The sequence below is a fragment of the Akebia trifoliata genome, chromosome 4 (assembly GCF_017979445.1).
Source record: "Akebia trifoliata isolate Shusen 1 chromosome 4, ASM1797944v1, whole genome shotgun sequence".
Taxonomy (NCBI): Eukaryota; Viridiplantae; Streptophyta; class Magnoliopsida; order Ranunculales; family Lardizabalaceae; genus Akebia; species Akebia trifoliata.
Window position 1 is genome coordinate 32,749,389 of NC_141378.1, and position 14,290 is coordinate 32,763,678.

A 14,290-nucleotide genomic window follows, 5' to 3' on the forward strand; every position below is an offset into this window, starting at 1 on the left:
TTTGTGGTGCCTTAGAATAATGTCTCCTGATATGCCATAGCTCATTACATCCCTAGCATCTAAGGTGCTCCTTATTTATTTGATTTATTGGTGTTTCTTGCAATTGTGTTGACTCTTGCACCATTTTTTGTTTCCAATTACTAGTCCTATCTTTTTAGGATGGTATTAGTACGTTATTAACTTTACTAAAATCTTGTGGCCTCATTGTTCCCTTAATTGGCTTGTTTAACATCTAACTAAGGCACACATCTTCAATTGATTGAAGCTGGTCAGAATATTGGTCTGTTTTATGTCTCAACTCACCACATTCATGACATGCCATAACTTTTTCTTTTGATCGATTTTGTAGTATACTTAGTTGTTTTTTTTCAAAACTCTTCAATCTCTTGAGTTGGTATTACTATGGTCTCGCTTCTTTTGTATGGTTGTTTTCACCATGAACTTCATAATTTTGAAATCATTTATTTGTTATTGGATCCCGATTGCATTCCTTCCTTTGAATCTTGATACGATGGTTGTACTATTTCCATTTCCTCTTGTAGTCTTTCATGTAGTAGGATATTTACTTCTTGACCATTTTGGGATTTATCCTTAAAATGATGGTCGAGCATCTCTGTTATCCGCTCTAATCTTATAGTTAATTGACCTATAATAATCATTTGGTCAAACATTTCTGATTGTTTTTTTTTTTTTTCATATGAGCTTGATTCTGGGATATTTTGGAGATTACTTTCATCAACAGTTCTATATCTGTAAGTTTCATCGACTCAGGTAGATCTTTCCCACAAATTTGACTTCTTGTCACAGGTCCCAATAAATTTTTATTTCCTTTCATTTCACCAAATCTGCAAATTCAATAATCCTCATTAAAATTACCTTAACCCTTTTCCACTAAATAGTAAAAACAAGTCAGATTAGTAAATTGAGGATTTTTTGAGAATTAGGAGTCGCCACCTAGTTTAGGTTTAGGAACCAAGAATAACTCCAAAATGGATCTAGACCGGCTCACGAATAAAGAAAAGTGTAAGAGATCAGATTATGGGTTTCGGAAGGTGTTAGGCATTGAACCTGCCTAATCGAAATGATTAGTCTCTACTACAATCCAAAACTATCCTATGCTCGATTTTCAAAGATTAAAGATAAACTAAAGTCCAATCATCATTAATTTATATTGGATTTACTAAACGAATCTAATAGCAAAAAATTTTCCAAATATTTAAAGGATTCTTCGAATTACGCACAAAAAATGGAATATTGCGAAAAAGCCATAATTATTTCCAATATTCTAAAGTCAATTAAAAATCCACGTGTGCAAATATTTTTTAAATACGATAAAATAAGAATTTGCGAAAATTTTCCAAATTAGAAAATTATGAATGTGAAATTTCTAAATTAGGAATATAAATTTTTTCAAAATAGAAATTTATGAATATATGATGAATTCCCAAACTAGAAATTTAAAAAAAATAAATCTTCTAAAATGGAAAATTACAAACACATGACGAGTTCCTAAACTAGAAATTTTGAATACTTATTTTTCAAAATAAAAAAAAAATAAAAACCCTAAATTGGAAAATTACAAAATAAATAAATTCGTAAATTAGAAATTGATGAATATGAATTTTCTCAAGATAGACAATCATGAAATTTCTGCATTAAAAAGTTTCAAATATAAATTTTCCAAAATAGAAACTTTCGATCATGAACCTTCCAAAATAAAAGGTTATGAATATAGATTTTTCAAAATAGAAATTATGACTATGAAATTCCTAAATCGATAAATTATATACTAGAAAAAATTTCAAAAATCAACAAGAGAGATGTAGGCCACTTTCTGAATTTTTAAAACGTTCATCTTGAATATTCATTGATTTAATGAATAAATGGTCGCAGTGTTTCAAAACATTGCACAAGTATAACACATTACCATCCATCAATTTGAGTAATCATTCTTCCCTAAACATGAAAACCTCCAAAATGATTCAAATCTCTCTAGAACTAGAAAATTTCACGCAAAAAAACTCAAGTTAATCATGATGGTCAGGACAAAATGGAAGAAATAGAAAGACAAGAAAAAGAAAATGAAAAAAGAAAAACCTCTACTATAAGTCACATGATGACTAGGAGTAAACAAAAAAGAACAAAAGAAAACATTAACGATAAAATAGATGATAGTGAAAAAAAAAATGAAAGGAATGTAAAAGAATAAACACGGGGAGACTATGTGAAAAAAACCCATATTTGACGATCTTAGCCCGTCATATTTTTCCAAATTTGACGGACCCTCCTGTCAAATATTCTCTTGTAGAATTTTTTTTTTGACGGTCCTGGACTATCAAATTATTGGAGAATGGATTTAAAAAGAAAACAAAGAAAAAATCCATTGAGTATGACCATCAAATTTGGAGGTTTAACAAACAATAGCACGATTCTCTAATTCACCCATCATAATGAAAGAAATAGTAATAAAAAAAATCAAAAAATAAAAAACAAAACAAAAATCATAAAACAAGCTCCAAATTAAATTAAACAACTCAAAATTCAATTTATATATTAAAATTTCATTACTAAACAAGCTCTAATTGAAGCAATTGGGCACTTACATATGACATTGAGTCAAAAATATACGTAACTATAACAACTTTTCTTAGGTGAAGCTGAAGATAACTTACAAGAACAACTTGGGCACCAATTACATCGCCTAAGGTTGAAAGCGATTTGTTGATATGTTGCACCTCTTTCAATCTATCTCCTGTGACCTCAGATTTGTCGACTCTCTCACTTCCTGCCAGGTCAACTAAATGCATGCATCCACGAATAACGGTACCTGATGTCAAATCTCTTCCTTGAACATGAACGGTAAGGCAACTGCAAATCAATTTCATAAAATTTAGCACTAATTTAAGGAAAATTGTTCCAAAATTAAACCAAGAGGACAATTGTCCTACCTGTGAGAGCGACTGCTACGGTCATTGAGGGCAGTTGCACTAATTGCACGGTTCTTTAGTCCAATATTCATCAGTTCAATAACATCTGATGTTGATGAAACAGGTACAAGGTTTGCATCTGGTACATTGAGTCCGTTCTGAGAATTGTTACGAATTTCTAATGTGTTTATGGGTTAAGGTATCTCAAGAAATAAGAGTGACATGGAGTAAAAGTGAAATCTATAGGTACAGTCTAGATAAAGATACCACATGAATCAACAACAAGAATTTACTCCTTCAAGCAACCCAAATATCCAAAAATCGATGAACTTTAACATCATCAACAATTCTAGAGTAATTGTTGGAATGTCTTACCCTAGTGTAAGTTTTTCCGGATCCTGTTTGGCCATATGCAAATATACAAACATTATAACCATCAAGAATAGAATGGATTAGAGGTTGTGTATCCTCAAAGACCTCCTCTGCAATAGAAAAGAAAGCAATTGTTGCAAATTAGAACATTATAAGAAGATAATATGAGGGAAAAAGGACCTAAATGGGGATAGCTTCCCAACCTTGAGTTGCCGATGGACCAAACACTTTATTAAAGTTGAAAGATCTGCGTCCTTCTTTTCCATATTTTGAAGGGGTGACGATAGTAATATTTCCTTCATCTATATAATCCATAGTGTTAGATCGGTTTGGTTGTCCAAGCAAAAATGGTCTTACTCGACAGTAGACCCTAATACTTCCTAATTTGATATTGAAACAAAATTTATGTTAAACACTCTTTTGAGTAATGTCATTAGATTATTGTCAAAAGTTCTTGATGGTAACACAATTACTATGCTACCTTTAAGGTCTTGCACTTGATTGTATAGCTTCCGGTTCTCCTCGAGAACTTTTTGGTACCCAGAAGCCGCGTGAGCCAGACCATGAAGGTGCTTACCTATTAACGAAAGAATAATCTCAGAATGTGTGAAAAGTTGTGGTTGGTAAGGAATCTCAAACAGGAAAACTAGATAAATTCTTCAAAATCTTACCAAGCATGCCAAACTCCTCACGGCACCTCATTTGCATAAACTGCATACCTGCTCTTGTAGTGTGAAGAGTATGTCTAAGATCCTACAAAAATTCAGAATTATCAACTCCAATTAATTCATCCAGCAACTTAAGAAATTATAAAGAGAAGTATATCACCAAAAATGAACACCTGAATATCTCTATTTTGTTGGTCAAAGAGCGTTTGCTACTTCAACAATCGCCTATTTGTTTCCTCGTCATAGATAGCATTCTCATGGAAGCAATTTAATCATTCATCAAAAAATAACTATAAACATCCAAAAAGATACATAACAATTTAACTTAATAACCAAAAGGTGAAGAGAGAAACTACTCATCAAGTAATCTGAAACTAATTTTGTCTCATTTGACACAAAGTTCATGTCCAATTCTCCAGCAAAAAGAGCTAAACACTTTCTAATAGCATGCCAGAAAAACTAGATGGGGAAAAATGTGGCGTAAACGTTCCAAGAAAATATGATGCCAATTTTGCAGCGCTACAGCATGAGTGAGGAACTAAGAGGGTTTCATGTGGATGAAATTTGGTTAGAAAAGAAAAGTTAGAAACTACTCCAGGCACTCTAATACCACATTCAGTCAAGAGTTAGATAATAGCCCTCAAAATTAACATTATTCACAAACCAAGAATTACACAACATGTTTACCATATCTGCAGACAAGAGCACAACACCAAATAGCTCCTCCCAACAACGATGGACTGTTTCGAACACCAAATATCTCTTAATGCTTCATTCTTTGCTTGTGCAGACTCCATCTCACCACCACTTTTGGCACCCTGGTTTAAACAATGCTACGATTAAAAGAGTGGTGGATTAAAAGGGAACAGTCCTAGGTATTAGGGTAATAACTCACAGCATGATCAAATTGCACTTTTGACTTGAAGAGCCGTGCACAAGTTCCACTAACCCAAGCAACCACTGGTTTAAGTGTTTGAGGATCATCCTTTTCCCTCCTCCTTTATCCAGGCATGGGACCGGCAATGTAAAATGTTTAATTTTTTCATTGGCGGAGTTAAAAAAGTATACCTAAAAAGAAAAAACTATTAGTTACTAATTAAATAATTTAAAATAATGTGAAAGTCCTAGAAGACAATAAATGAGTCAATAAAAACTAGTATCAAGTAAGTCTACCATTATAATATGTAATGAATCAATCAAAGTCATATAGAAATGCATATGTAGTACATATCCAAAGACAATAGAAATGTAATACAAGTCCAAAAGACAGGAGTGGATCATGATATGATATATGTCATCATACGAGACCACCTAATGATGGAGCCTATGTCAAATGAATCAATAAGAGCTATAGTATCAAGTAAGTCACCACTAGAATATGTAGTACAAATCCAAAGACATATCCAAAGACAATAGAAGTCCAAAATACATAAAGGAATCATGATATGATGTCTTTCATCATACAAGGCCATCTAATGATGGAGCCTAGGTCAATGTTAGCAAACGTCATTTCCTCAGCCACATCCTTATCCTGTAGCTGTGCAGACATGTCAAAAATCTCATCAATAAGGACATGATAGTAATCCAGGGACAATACCTCTACACGAACCAATATCCCATGGGCATAGATTTTAGTCAAATGGAGGTTGAACAAATTGCACCTCTGACCACGTGGGGCGGGATAGTGTGATGATGTTATCCCCTACAAACAATTAAGAGTATTAATATTCTATACAAGATAATTAAAAAAATATAATTTTCACAAAATGTATATCAATACCTCAAAAGAACTTCCAACGTCATATTGTGAAGAGGACTTGGTAGATGACTGCGGCACTGAGTTTAACTTCTTTGTCAAATTCTGAAGTTACTGACTCATACTGAATACATGACCTTCCAACTTTTGTATCTCAATTTGTTTTGGAACCATGTACTGCATAGCTGTTTTTGATATTCCCCCACTCAAGCCTCTCACTCACCCTTTTCTATCTTTCCCACATACCTATGAAATAAATGTTAATCTTATTAGAATAAGATCATGTATGTAAAAGAAAAAAAAATGAACGAAATAACATGAATATACCTTTGCAACTGCATCATTATCTAAATCGTTTGTTCCAAATGTGGGATCCAAACTAATCAATTCCTTAATTAAAAACTGTAAAATAAAAAACTTATTAAAAATTAATCTTTTGTTTAATAAAAAATAAAATAAATTCCTGACCACTCACAATGGTATTGCTCAATTCGGGTGTGAAAGCAGTACCACCAGGCCCAATTGATGAGACTATCGTTGTTCTTCTCACCGGAGTTAATAATAATCTTACTTTTACCTTACTTGTGGGGCAAGTAGGGGATCGAACCCAAGAGAAAGGAGGAATAGAGCTAAGCTAAGAAGATAAAATCCAAATTAACTAAAAGGAATTAAAACTATTTTTCTTTGTATTTTTGAACTTATAAGAAGATGTAAAATTACTAGAAAATAAACTAAAGTAAATGAAATTAAAAGCAAGTAAACTTATGAATTAAAACATCATTGGAGGTGGATCTACCTAAAACATGTTAATGAGCAATTCCTAGTCTCTAACCTTTTTATAACTCAATCATAAGTGTTTGGTGTTAGCTCCTTAGATCGGAAAGTTTTGCAAATAAAATGAAATAAGGGAACAAAAATAAAGTAGAATTTTTGAAAACTTCTTACTACAAATTATCTAATTTAAGCATACTTTATCTTGATCTAATCTAAGCATAAAGTATCTATATCAAGAATAAAAGGTGCAAGAAACTTAAAGAGAATTCATAAGCATTTTAAATAAAAGAAAGGCATAAAATTAGAAATAACACAAGAACTTGCACTAGGCTTTTCCACTCTCCAATGGAGGGGAACTTAGCCTAATGTCATTGCAAGAGAGAGAAGATAAGAGATGAAAGAACTTTTCTTCATTTCATGGAGAAAATTACAACTTCTTCTTCTTCTACTTCTTACAAGACTATTTAACCAAAAGAAAATAATTAGAAAATGAAAATACAAAAAATAAGAGAATAGGATAAGAGCCTTAGATTAAAGGAGTCTTGGATAAGAGAACCAAGATGGGATCCTTTCTCTAGAAATGAAGGCTCTATTTATAAAGAAAATGTGTGTAGAAGAGTTTAAAAGTAGCCTCCACTTTTTTTTGCACAAAAAGACAAAATAGGAGAATATGAGTTAAGGATTAGGGCATTCCAAAGTGGGCCCAAATGCTTTTATTTTGAGATTTTGATTCCAATTTGTTGATTTTCTGCACAAGAAACACACGTAATTAGATTTATCTAGTAAATGAATTTATTTATATATAATTAAGTCTAATTAACATGCAACGTGATGATTTGAGCCTTATCATGATTATTATCTTAATATGGATAAATATCCGAAAAATGTGTGTATAATTGAGTGTTTGAAAACACTCATCACACCCCCAAACTTACCTTTTTCTAGTCCCTAGAAAATAAAACTGCCACTTTCGCAGGCACCTCGACTGCATTTAGCGAATGCAGCAAGCCCTTGAACCCCTAGGTTACCCCTAGTGGACGCGTTTGACTTGTGAGGGCTTGTAGAAAATATACCCACAAAATTTGAAAACAACTTTGAAGTAAAAATAGTCAAAATCAAAACTTATATTGAAAAACACAAATATATTTTTTTTTTTTGTCAATCAATTGGAAGTACTGCTTGGTATAGAGTCCCAACCCTTATTTCTCTATGACAAAACTTAGACTTAAATTGACCTTTGAGCGATAGTGATTCTAACTCAGAAATTTAAGAGATTCGATTTTCTCAAATGAGTTTCAACCTTCTAACTACTCAAGAATAGCTGGAGTAACTTAGGGTTTAATTCTAAACTTAGCATCCTGTCTGGGGTAGTGAGAAGTGTGGATATTCACTTTAATACCTCTAAGGGGCTTTATCTGTGATATTCCAGTATACTCACATTTTTACACTTGATAGCTTTCACCCTACTAAAACTTTACATAAACTTTTAGATCTTTGATTTTTTTTTTTTTGAAAGGTCTCTTTTTTTCTATTACTTCTTCATTATTTTTCTAAGAAAAATAGGCAGCCCTTTTCAAGGTACCCAGTCTAATTCAATGGTTGTTGTACAAGGTGTATACAACCCAGTTCTGTTTTTCTTCTAATCAGCCAACCAATTGAACAAGGAAGTCAAAGTTCATCAAACCTAGTTTTTCCTTAAACTCTGGTAGAAAGAAGGTAATAAGCTCTTTTAATACAATCTAGACTCTTGTAACCTTATTAGAAGTGACTATAAACCAAAAGATAACTTTGCTCTAATTTTTGCCTAAGAGAAATACAAATGGGGACTCCAGATCATAGCTTCCAATGAAAGACTGATAAAATATTTTTAACTAAGTGCTTAAAGATACAAGTTAAGATTTTGAGTAAAATACAACAAAGTCGCCAACTAAATATTTTTCAAATTTTATTTATTTATTTTTTTTTTAAAGAAGAAAATAATAAGTGGAAATCCGACCCATACACCCCCAAACTTAAACATTATATTGTCCTCAATATTTCAACATATACATGCAAAAGTAAAATTGAAATTGACAAAATGAAATGAAGTGGGTTAGATAGCACCTGAGACAGACCCTATAGTCCTGTTGATATTTAACACAATGTCCCTTGAAGTGCATGGATTGTCTCCCAGAAGCGCTAAGTTTAACGTCTTTAGCTAGACGAAAACATAGTTAATTTTGATAGACGGGATCATCGAGAAAAAGAACTTCCTCCTGCGGAACATACTCGAGAAACGGTTTGAGACGTTGGCCATTCACTTTGAAAGTGGATCCGTCCTTAGGATTAAGGACTTCAACAGCACCATGGGGGTAAACTGTTTGGATAATATATGGGCCAGTCCATCGAGACTTAAGTTTTCCAGGAAAAAGGTGGAGTCTATTATCATACAACAAAACTTTTTGATTAGGAATGAAATTCCTCCTAAGAATGTGCCTATCGTGAAAGAATTTGGTACGCTCTTTGTACCTTTTGGCACAATCATACGAGTCATTTCTAATCTCTTCTAACTCGTCTAGTTGTAACTTTCGCTTCTCACCGGCTTTATCAAAATCAAAGTTGAGGCGTTTGATCGCCCAATATGCACGATGTTCTAGTTCTACAGGAGATGGCAGGCCTTGCCAAAAACTAACCGGTAGGGAGACATCCCTATGGGTGTCTTGAATGCAGTCCTATAGGCCCAGAGTGAATCACTCAATCTCAAAGACCAATCTTTCCTTGAAGGATTGACTATTTTTTCTAAGATAGTCTTTATTTCCCTGTTAGAAATCTCCACTTGTCCACTTGTTTGTGGGTGGTAAGGTGTGGCAACCTTATGCGTTATGAGGTATTTCTTCATCAACGCAGCAAAGATCTTGTTGCAAAAATGCGAGCCACCATCACTTATGATAGCTCGCGGAGTACCAAATCTTGAAAAAATCGTCTCCTTGATGAATTTTATCACAACCTTGTGATCGTTAGTTCTACATGCCACAGCTTCGACCCATTTTGACACATAGTCAACGGCAACTAGGATGTATTGGTAACCCTGGGAGATAGGAAAAGGTCCCATGAAGTCTATACCCCACACGTCAAAAATTTCGATGATCAGTATAGGATTTTGAGGCATTTCATTTCTCTTAGAGATTTTTCCTAATCTTTGACATCTATCACAAGATTTGCTAAACTCGTGGGCATCACGAAAAATACTAGGCCAAAAAAAACCGCATTGTAGGATTTTCATGGCAGTCTTCTTACCACTGAAGTGCCCTCCGCAGGCATGATTATGGCAAAACTCTAGGATACTGACTTGCTCACAGGTTAGAATACAACGTCTAATGATTTGATCAGGACAATACTTAAATAAGTATGGCTCATCCCAGAAATACCAATTTGTTTTTGACAGAAGACGGAGTTTCTCTTGACTAGTTATTTTGACTAGGAATTGACCTGTAACTAGGTAGTTGACAATGTCCGCATACCATGGAGCATTGGCTTGAGTGATTTGCATAAGTTGCTCATTGGAAAAGGATTCAGAGATGGGTAAGGATTCCTTGGATGGCTTGTTAACTATCCTAGACAAGTGATCAGCTACGACATTTTCTGCCCCTTTTTTATCTCGGATCTCGAGATCAAACTCTTGTAGAAGTAGAATCCAACGGATTAACTTTGCTTTAGCATCTTTCTTTGATAGTTCTATGCTGCGTGGTCTGTGTAGATCACGACTTTAGATCCTATGAGGTAGGGGCAGAATTTTTCAATGGCATAGACCACTGCTAGCATTTTCTTCTCTGTTATAGAGTAATTAAGCTGAGTATCGTTTAAGGTTTTACTAGCATATTGGATAACATGAGGTTGTTTTTCAATTCGCTGACCCAAAACAGCGCCTATTGCATAATCTGAAGCGTCGCACATAACTTCGAATGGAATGCTCCAGTTTGGAAGTTGAATAATGGGTGCCGAGGTTAACTCAGACTTGAGCTTGTTGAACGCAGAGAGACATGACTCTGAAAAGTCGAAAGGAACATCCTTTCCCAATAGCTCACATAAAGGTTTCGAGATTTTCCCGAAATCTTTAATGAATCTACGATAGAAACCTGCATGGCCTAGGAATGATCTAATTTCTTTGACCGTTCTAGGAGGTGGTAATTTTTCAATTAAACCTACCTTTGCCTTATCTACCTCAATCTCCTTAGTAGAAACAATGTGCCCTAGCACAATCCCCGATGTTACCATGAAATGGCATTTTTCCCAATTGGGAACTAGATTGACCTCTTTGCAACGTACAAGGACCAAAGTCAAGTGATAGAGACATTCCTCAAAACTTGATCCAAAAACTAAAAAATCGTCCATGAATACTTCGAGATATTTTTCTAGCATGTTGGAAAATATACTCATCATGCACCGTTTAAAAGTAGCGGGTGCATTGCACAATCCAAAAGGCATGCGACGATACGCGAAAGTTCTGAAAGAGCAGGTGAAAGTTGTTTTCTCTTGATCGATTGGAGCAATGGGTTTCTGGTTGTACCCGGAATAACCATCTAAGAAGCAATAGTAAGAATGTCCTGCCAGACGCTCTAACATTTGATCAATGAAAGGTAAGGGGAAATGATCCTTAGGAGTCATCGAGTTGAGTTTTCTATAGTCAATACACACTCTCCATCCATTTTGGACTCAAGTGGGGATTAATTCATTATTTTAGTTCACTACCACAGTGGTACCAGACTTCTTAGGAACTACTTGTATAGGACTCACCCAACCACTGTCAGAGATAGGATAGATAATACCCGCATCTAGCAATTTCATCACTTCCATCCGAACTACGTCTTTCATGATAGGATTTAGCCATCTCTGAGGTTCTAAGGAAGGCTTAGTAAAATCCTCTAAACGAATATGATGCATTACCACAGATGGACTAATTCCCTTGATGTCAGCTATGCTCCAACCAATAGCTTCTTGATGTTCTTTTAATACTCCTAACAACTTTCCCTCTTGAACTTCATTAAGGTGAGAGGAAATGATCACGGGCAAGGTTTGATTCTTACGAATAAATGCATATCTCAAGGTCTCTGGAAGCGACTTGAGTTCTAATTTTGGAGGCTCGATATAAGAAGGAACAAGATTGGATGTGCACACAGGAAGACTTTCAGTTTTTGCGTGCCACCGCACAGAATCTAAGAGTGGAACAGATTCAAGCAAAGCATTGACTTCGCTTATAGACTCTTCGACGTCCAAGTCAAGGCCAAAGTGAGCCAAACATTTTGTTAGGGGATCAGAGTACCCTAACTCTTGATACGTTTGATTAACTAGTGTATCTATCATGTTCACTTCCTCCATACCATCATCTACATCAATTCCTTGAAAATTGTGGAAGACGTTCAGTTTCACTTTCATATCCCCAAATGCTAAAGTCATAATTTCATTTCTACAACGAATGACTGCGTTAGACGTGGCTAAGAATGGACGTCCTAAGATGATAGGAATATGACTGTTCGAATTGATGACTGGCTCCGTGTCTAAGACAACAAAGTCAACAGGAAAATAGAAATCTTTGACTTTAACTATCACGTCCTCAACTATACCCTTTGGAATTTTTATGGACCTATCGACTAGACTCAACGTGATATCGGTGGGTTTCAAAACCCCCAAACCTAATTGTTTATAAACAGAATATGGTAAAAGGTTCACACTAGCCCCTAAGTCTAAGAGACATTTTTCGACTACTTGATTTCCAATATAAATGGAAATTGTCGGACATCCAGGATCCTTAAATTTTGGTGCAATCGTTTGTTGGATGAGCGACGAAGCTTGGGCTGCCATGATAGCTTCCCAAGGAAATGGTGTTTTCCTTTTAGCTGTGGTCAAATCCTTTAGGAATTTCGCATAAGAAGGTATCTGCTTAATGGCATCTAGGAATGGGATATTGATATGCACATTTTGGAAGACTTCTAAGACACCCTCAAATTGCTTACCTTTTTAAGAATCTCTAAGGCGATGGGGAAATGGAGCTTTTGGAATTGGCAAAATGATAGGAGGATTTTCCAAATCTTTCTCTTTCTCTATTGGAGATTCTATGACTTTTTTTTGAACTTTGTCTTTCCCTAGGACTTTTTTTCCCATGTCAATAGGTTGGACCTTGTTGTCCACCTTTTTTCCCGAACGTAAGGTGTGGATAGCTTGGACTGAGTCTTGTGGAGCTCCAGAATGGCTTCCTACTTCATATTGACCTTTCGATCCGTTTGGAATCAAAGGTTGACCTCTAGGGTTAGGGATAGTCTGACTAGGAAATTGACCTTTCTCTCTCCCACTCAAGGAGAGAGCTAACTGCCCCAACTGAACTTCCATCTTAGCTATGGATTGCGCAGTGACCTGGTTAATCTGAGTTTGATTTTGATGGATTTACTGTTGAGTTTGGATGAACTGCTGTTGCTGTCTTATCAACTCGGCAATCATAGATTCTAAGGACGACTGTTGTTGGGCAGGCTGCTGGTAATTGTTCATGGGATCTGGTATGATGGCTCTGCAATCTGTAGATTGTTGGGATTAATAAGGGACTTGAGGAACAATAGCTTGGTTTGTGAAAGAACCAGATTGCCTAGGAAAACTCCTATTGTAACCTGATAGACCACTAGATTGAATAGGTTCGTTCTGTCTGTATGAGAAATTAGGACGGAACCTATTATCTGGGTGATAGGTTTGGCTAAAAGAGTTTGGAGTTGGCTTCCTAAAAGCACTATAGCCATTAATCGCATTTACTTGTTCAACTTTGATTTGAGGCAAGGTGGGACAACACTAAACCAATTTATCGTTGCCGTCGCATATGACGCACAAAGAACTCGGTTCGACAGTAACTTATAAAATTGCACGAGGGTCTAGGTGAGGTTTGGATGCTGAAATGGTAAAGGCATCTAACTTCTTCGTGAGATTGTTCATCCCACTCACTAGACTAGACATAACATTTTTGAGATCAGGGTGTGCCTTCATCTCATACATGCCTGTCTTTCTAACCGGATCATCTCTATCAAATTCTTCTTGGTTAGTACTCCAATTTTGAGCACTCTCGACTAACTCTACGAGGAAATCATACGCTTGGTTGGGAGTCTGGTTCATGAACTGACCCTTATGCATTGACTCGACTAAGGTACGTTGATTCATTGTTAATCCTCTATAAAAACTTTGCACCAACTGTGCTTTGTCAATGCCATGGTGTGGGCACTTGACCAATAAATCATTGAATCTTTCCCAAGTTTGGGAAAATTCATCATCAGGACGGGCTCTAAAATTTCTAATAGAGTCCTTCATTTTCTCAGTTTTGGCCACGGGGTAGAATTTGGCCATAAATTTCTTGGATAGAACATCCCAGGTAGATATGGAATTGGGTGTTAGGGAGTTCAACCACGCAGCTGCGTGGTCTTCCAAGGATAACGGGAACAGAATAAGCTTGATACTCTCCTCATCTAGATTCTGATTTCTAAAAGTTTGACATATAGTCAAGAATCGATTAAGATGGGTGTAAGGTTGTTCACGCTCTAAACCGTGGAACTTAGGGAGCATATTAATGGTGGCAGCCCTAATTTCAAACTGAGGTGCATTGTTCAATGGTAAAACAATGCATGTAGGAGGAGATGCGAAAGCTGGAGCGAAGAGCTCATTGAGAATTCACCCTCGATCACCCATCATAACTACTGATGGTGTCTTGCGTATCCTACTGATGGTACGTTCGATCTCAGGATCAAATGGTTCTAACACGTTGTTTTGTGAACGTCTACCAAGCA

The 14,290-nt window shown here is 35.6% G+C and overlaps 1 protein-coding gene across 5 annotated transcripts; it reads right to left on the minus strand.

Moving 5' to 3' along the window:
* Window positions 1-2,536: 2,536 nt before the first annotated feature.
* On the minus strand, window positions 2,537-6,690 carry LOC147404747 (kinesin-like protein KIN-14F). Of its 5 annotated transcripts, none has more exons than XM_086440829.1 (9): window positions 6,199-6,690; window positions 6,051-6,125; window positions 5,748-5,969; window positions 4,917-5,669; window positions 3,971-4,785; window positions 3,781-3,876; window positions 3,503-3,679; window positions 2,949-3,409; window positions 2,537-2,868 (listed from the first exon to the last, which is right to left on the minus strand). In XM_086440829.1, exons 5-8 carry the CDS (start codon window positions 4,014-4,016, stop codon window positions 3,225-3,227), a joined length of 504 nt encoding a protein of 167 aa, XP_086296955.1. In that variant the 5' UTR covers window positions 4,017-4,785; window positions 4,917-5,669; window positions 5,748-5,969; window positions 6,051-6,125; window positions 6,199-6,690; the 3' UTR covers window positions 2,537-2,868; window positions 2,949-3,224. The 5 variants fall into 5 exon arrangements, with proteins under 5 accessions (XP_086296955.1, XP_086296953.1, XP_086296952.1 ...); XM_086440827.1 differs by having other exon boundaries at window positions 4,863-5,669; window positions 6,199-6,683; XM_086440828.1 differs by having other exon boundaries at window positions 2,538-2,868; window positions 2,949-3,105; window positions 3,195-3,409; window positions 3,971-5,669; window positions 6,199-6,686.
* Between the last annotated feature and the right edge of the window lie 7,600 nt (window positions 6,691-14,290).

Bases quoted from the DNA above. Each gene is read 5' to 3' on its own strand.
- LOC147404747 (XM_086440829.1), bottom strand. From the start codon at position 4,016: ATGCAGTTTATGCAAATGAGGTGCCGTGAGGAGTTTGGCATGCTTG. The intron at 3,877-3,970 runs GTAAGATTTTGA...TTTCGTTAATAG, and splicing joins TGAGGAGTTTGGCATGCTTG to GTAAGCACCTTCATGGTCTG. The intron at 3,680-3,780 runs GTAGCATAGTAA...ATATCAAATTAG, and splicing joins TCAAGTGCAAGACCTTAAAG to GAAGTATTAGGGTCTACTGT.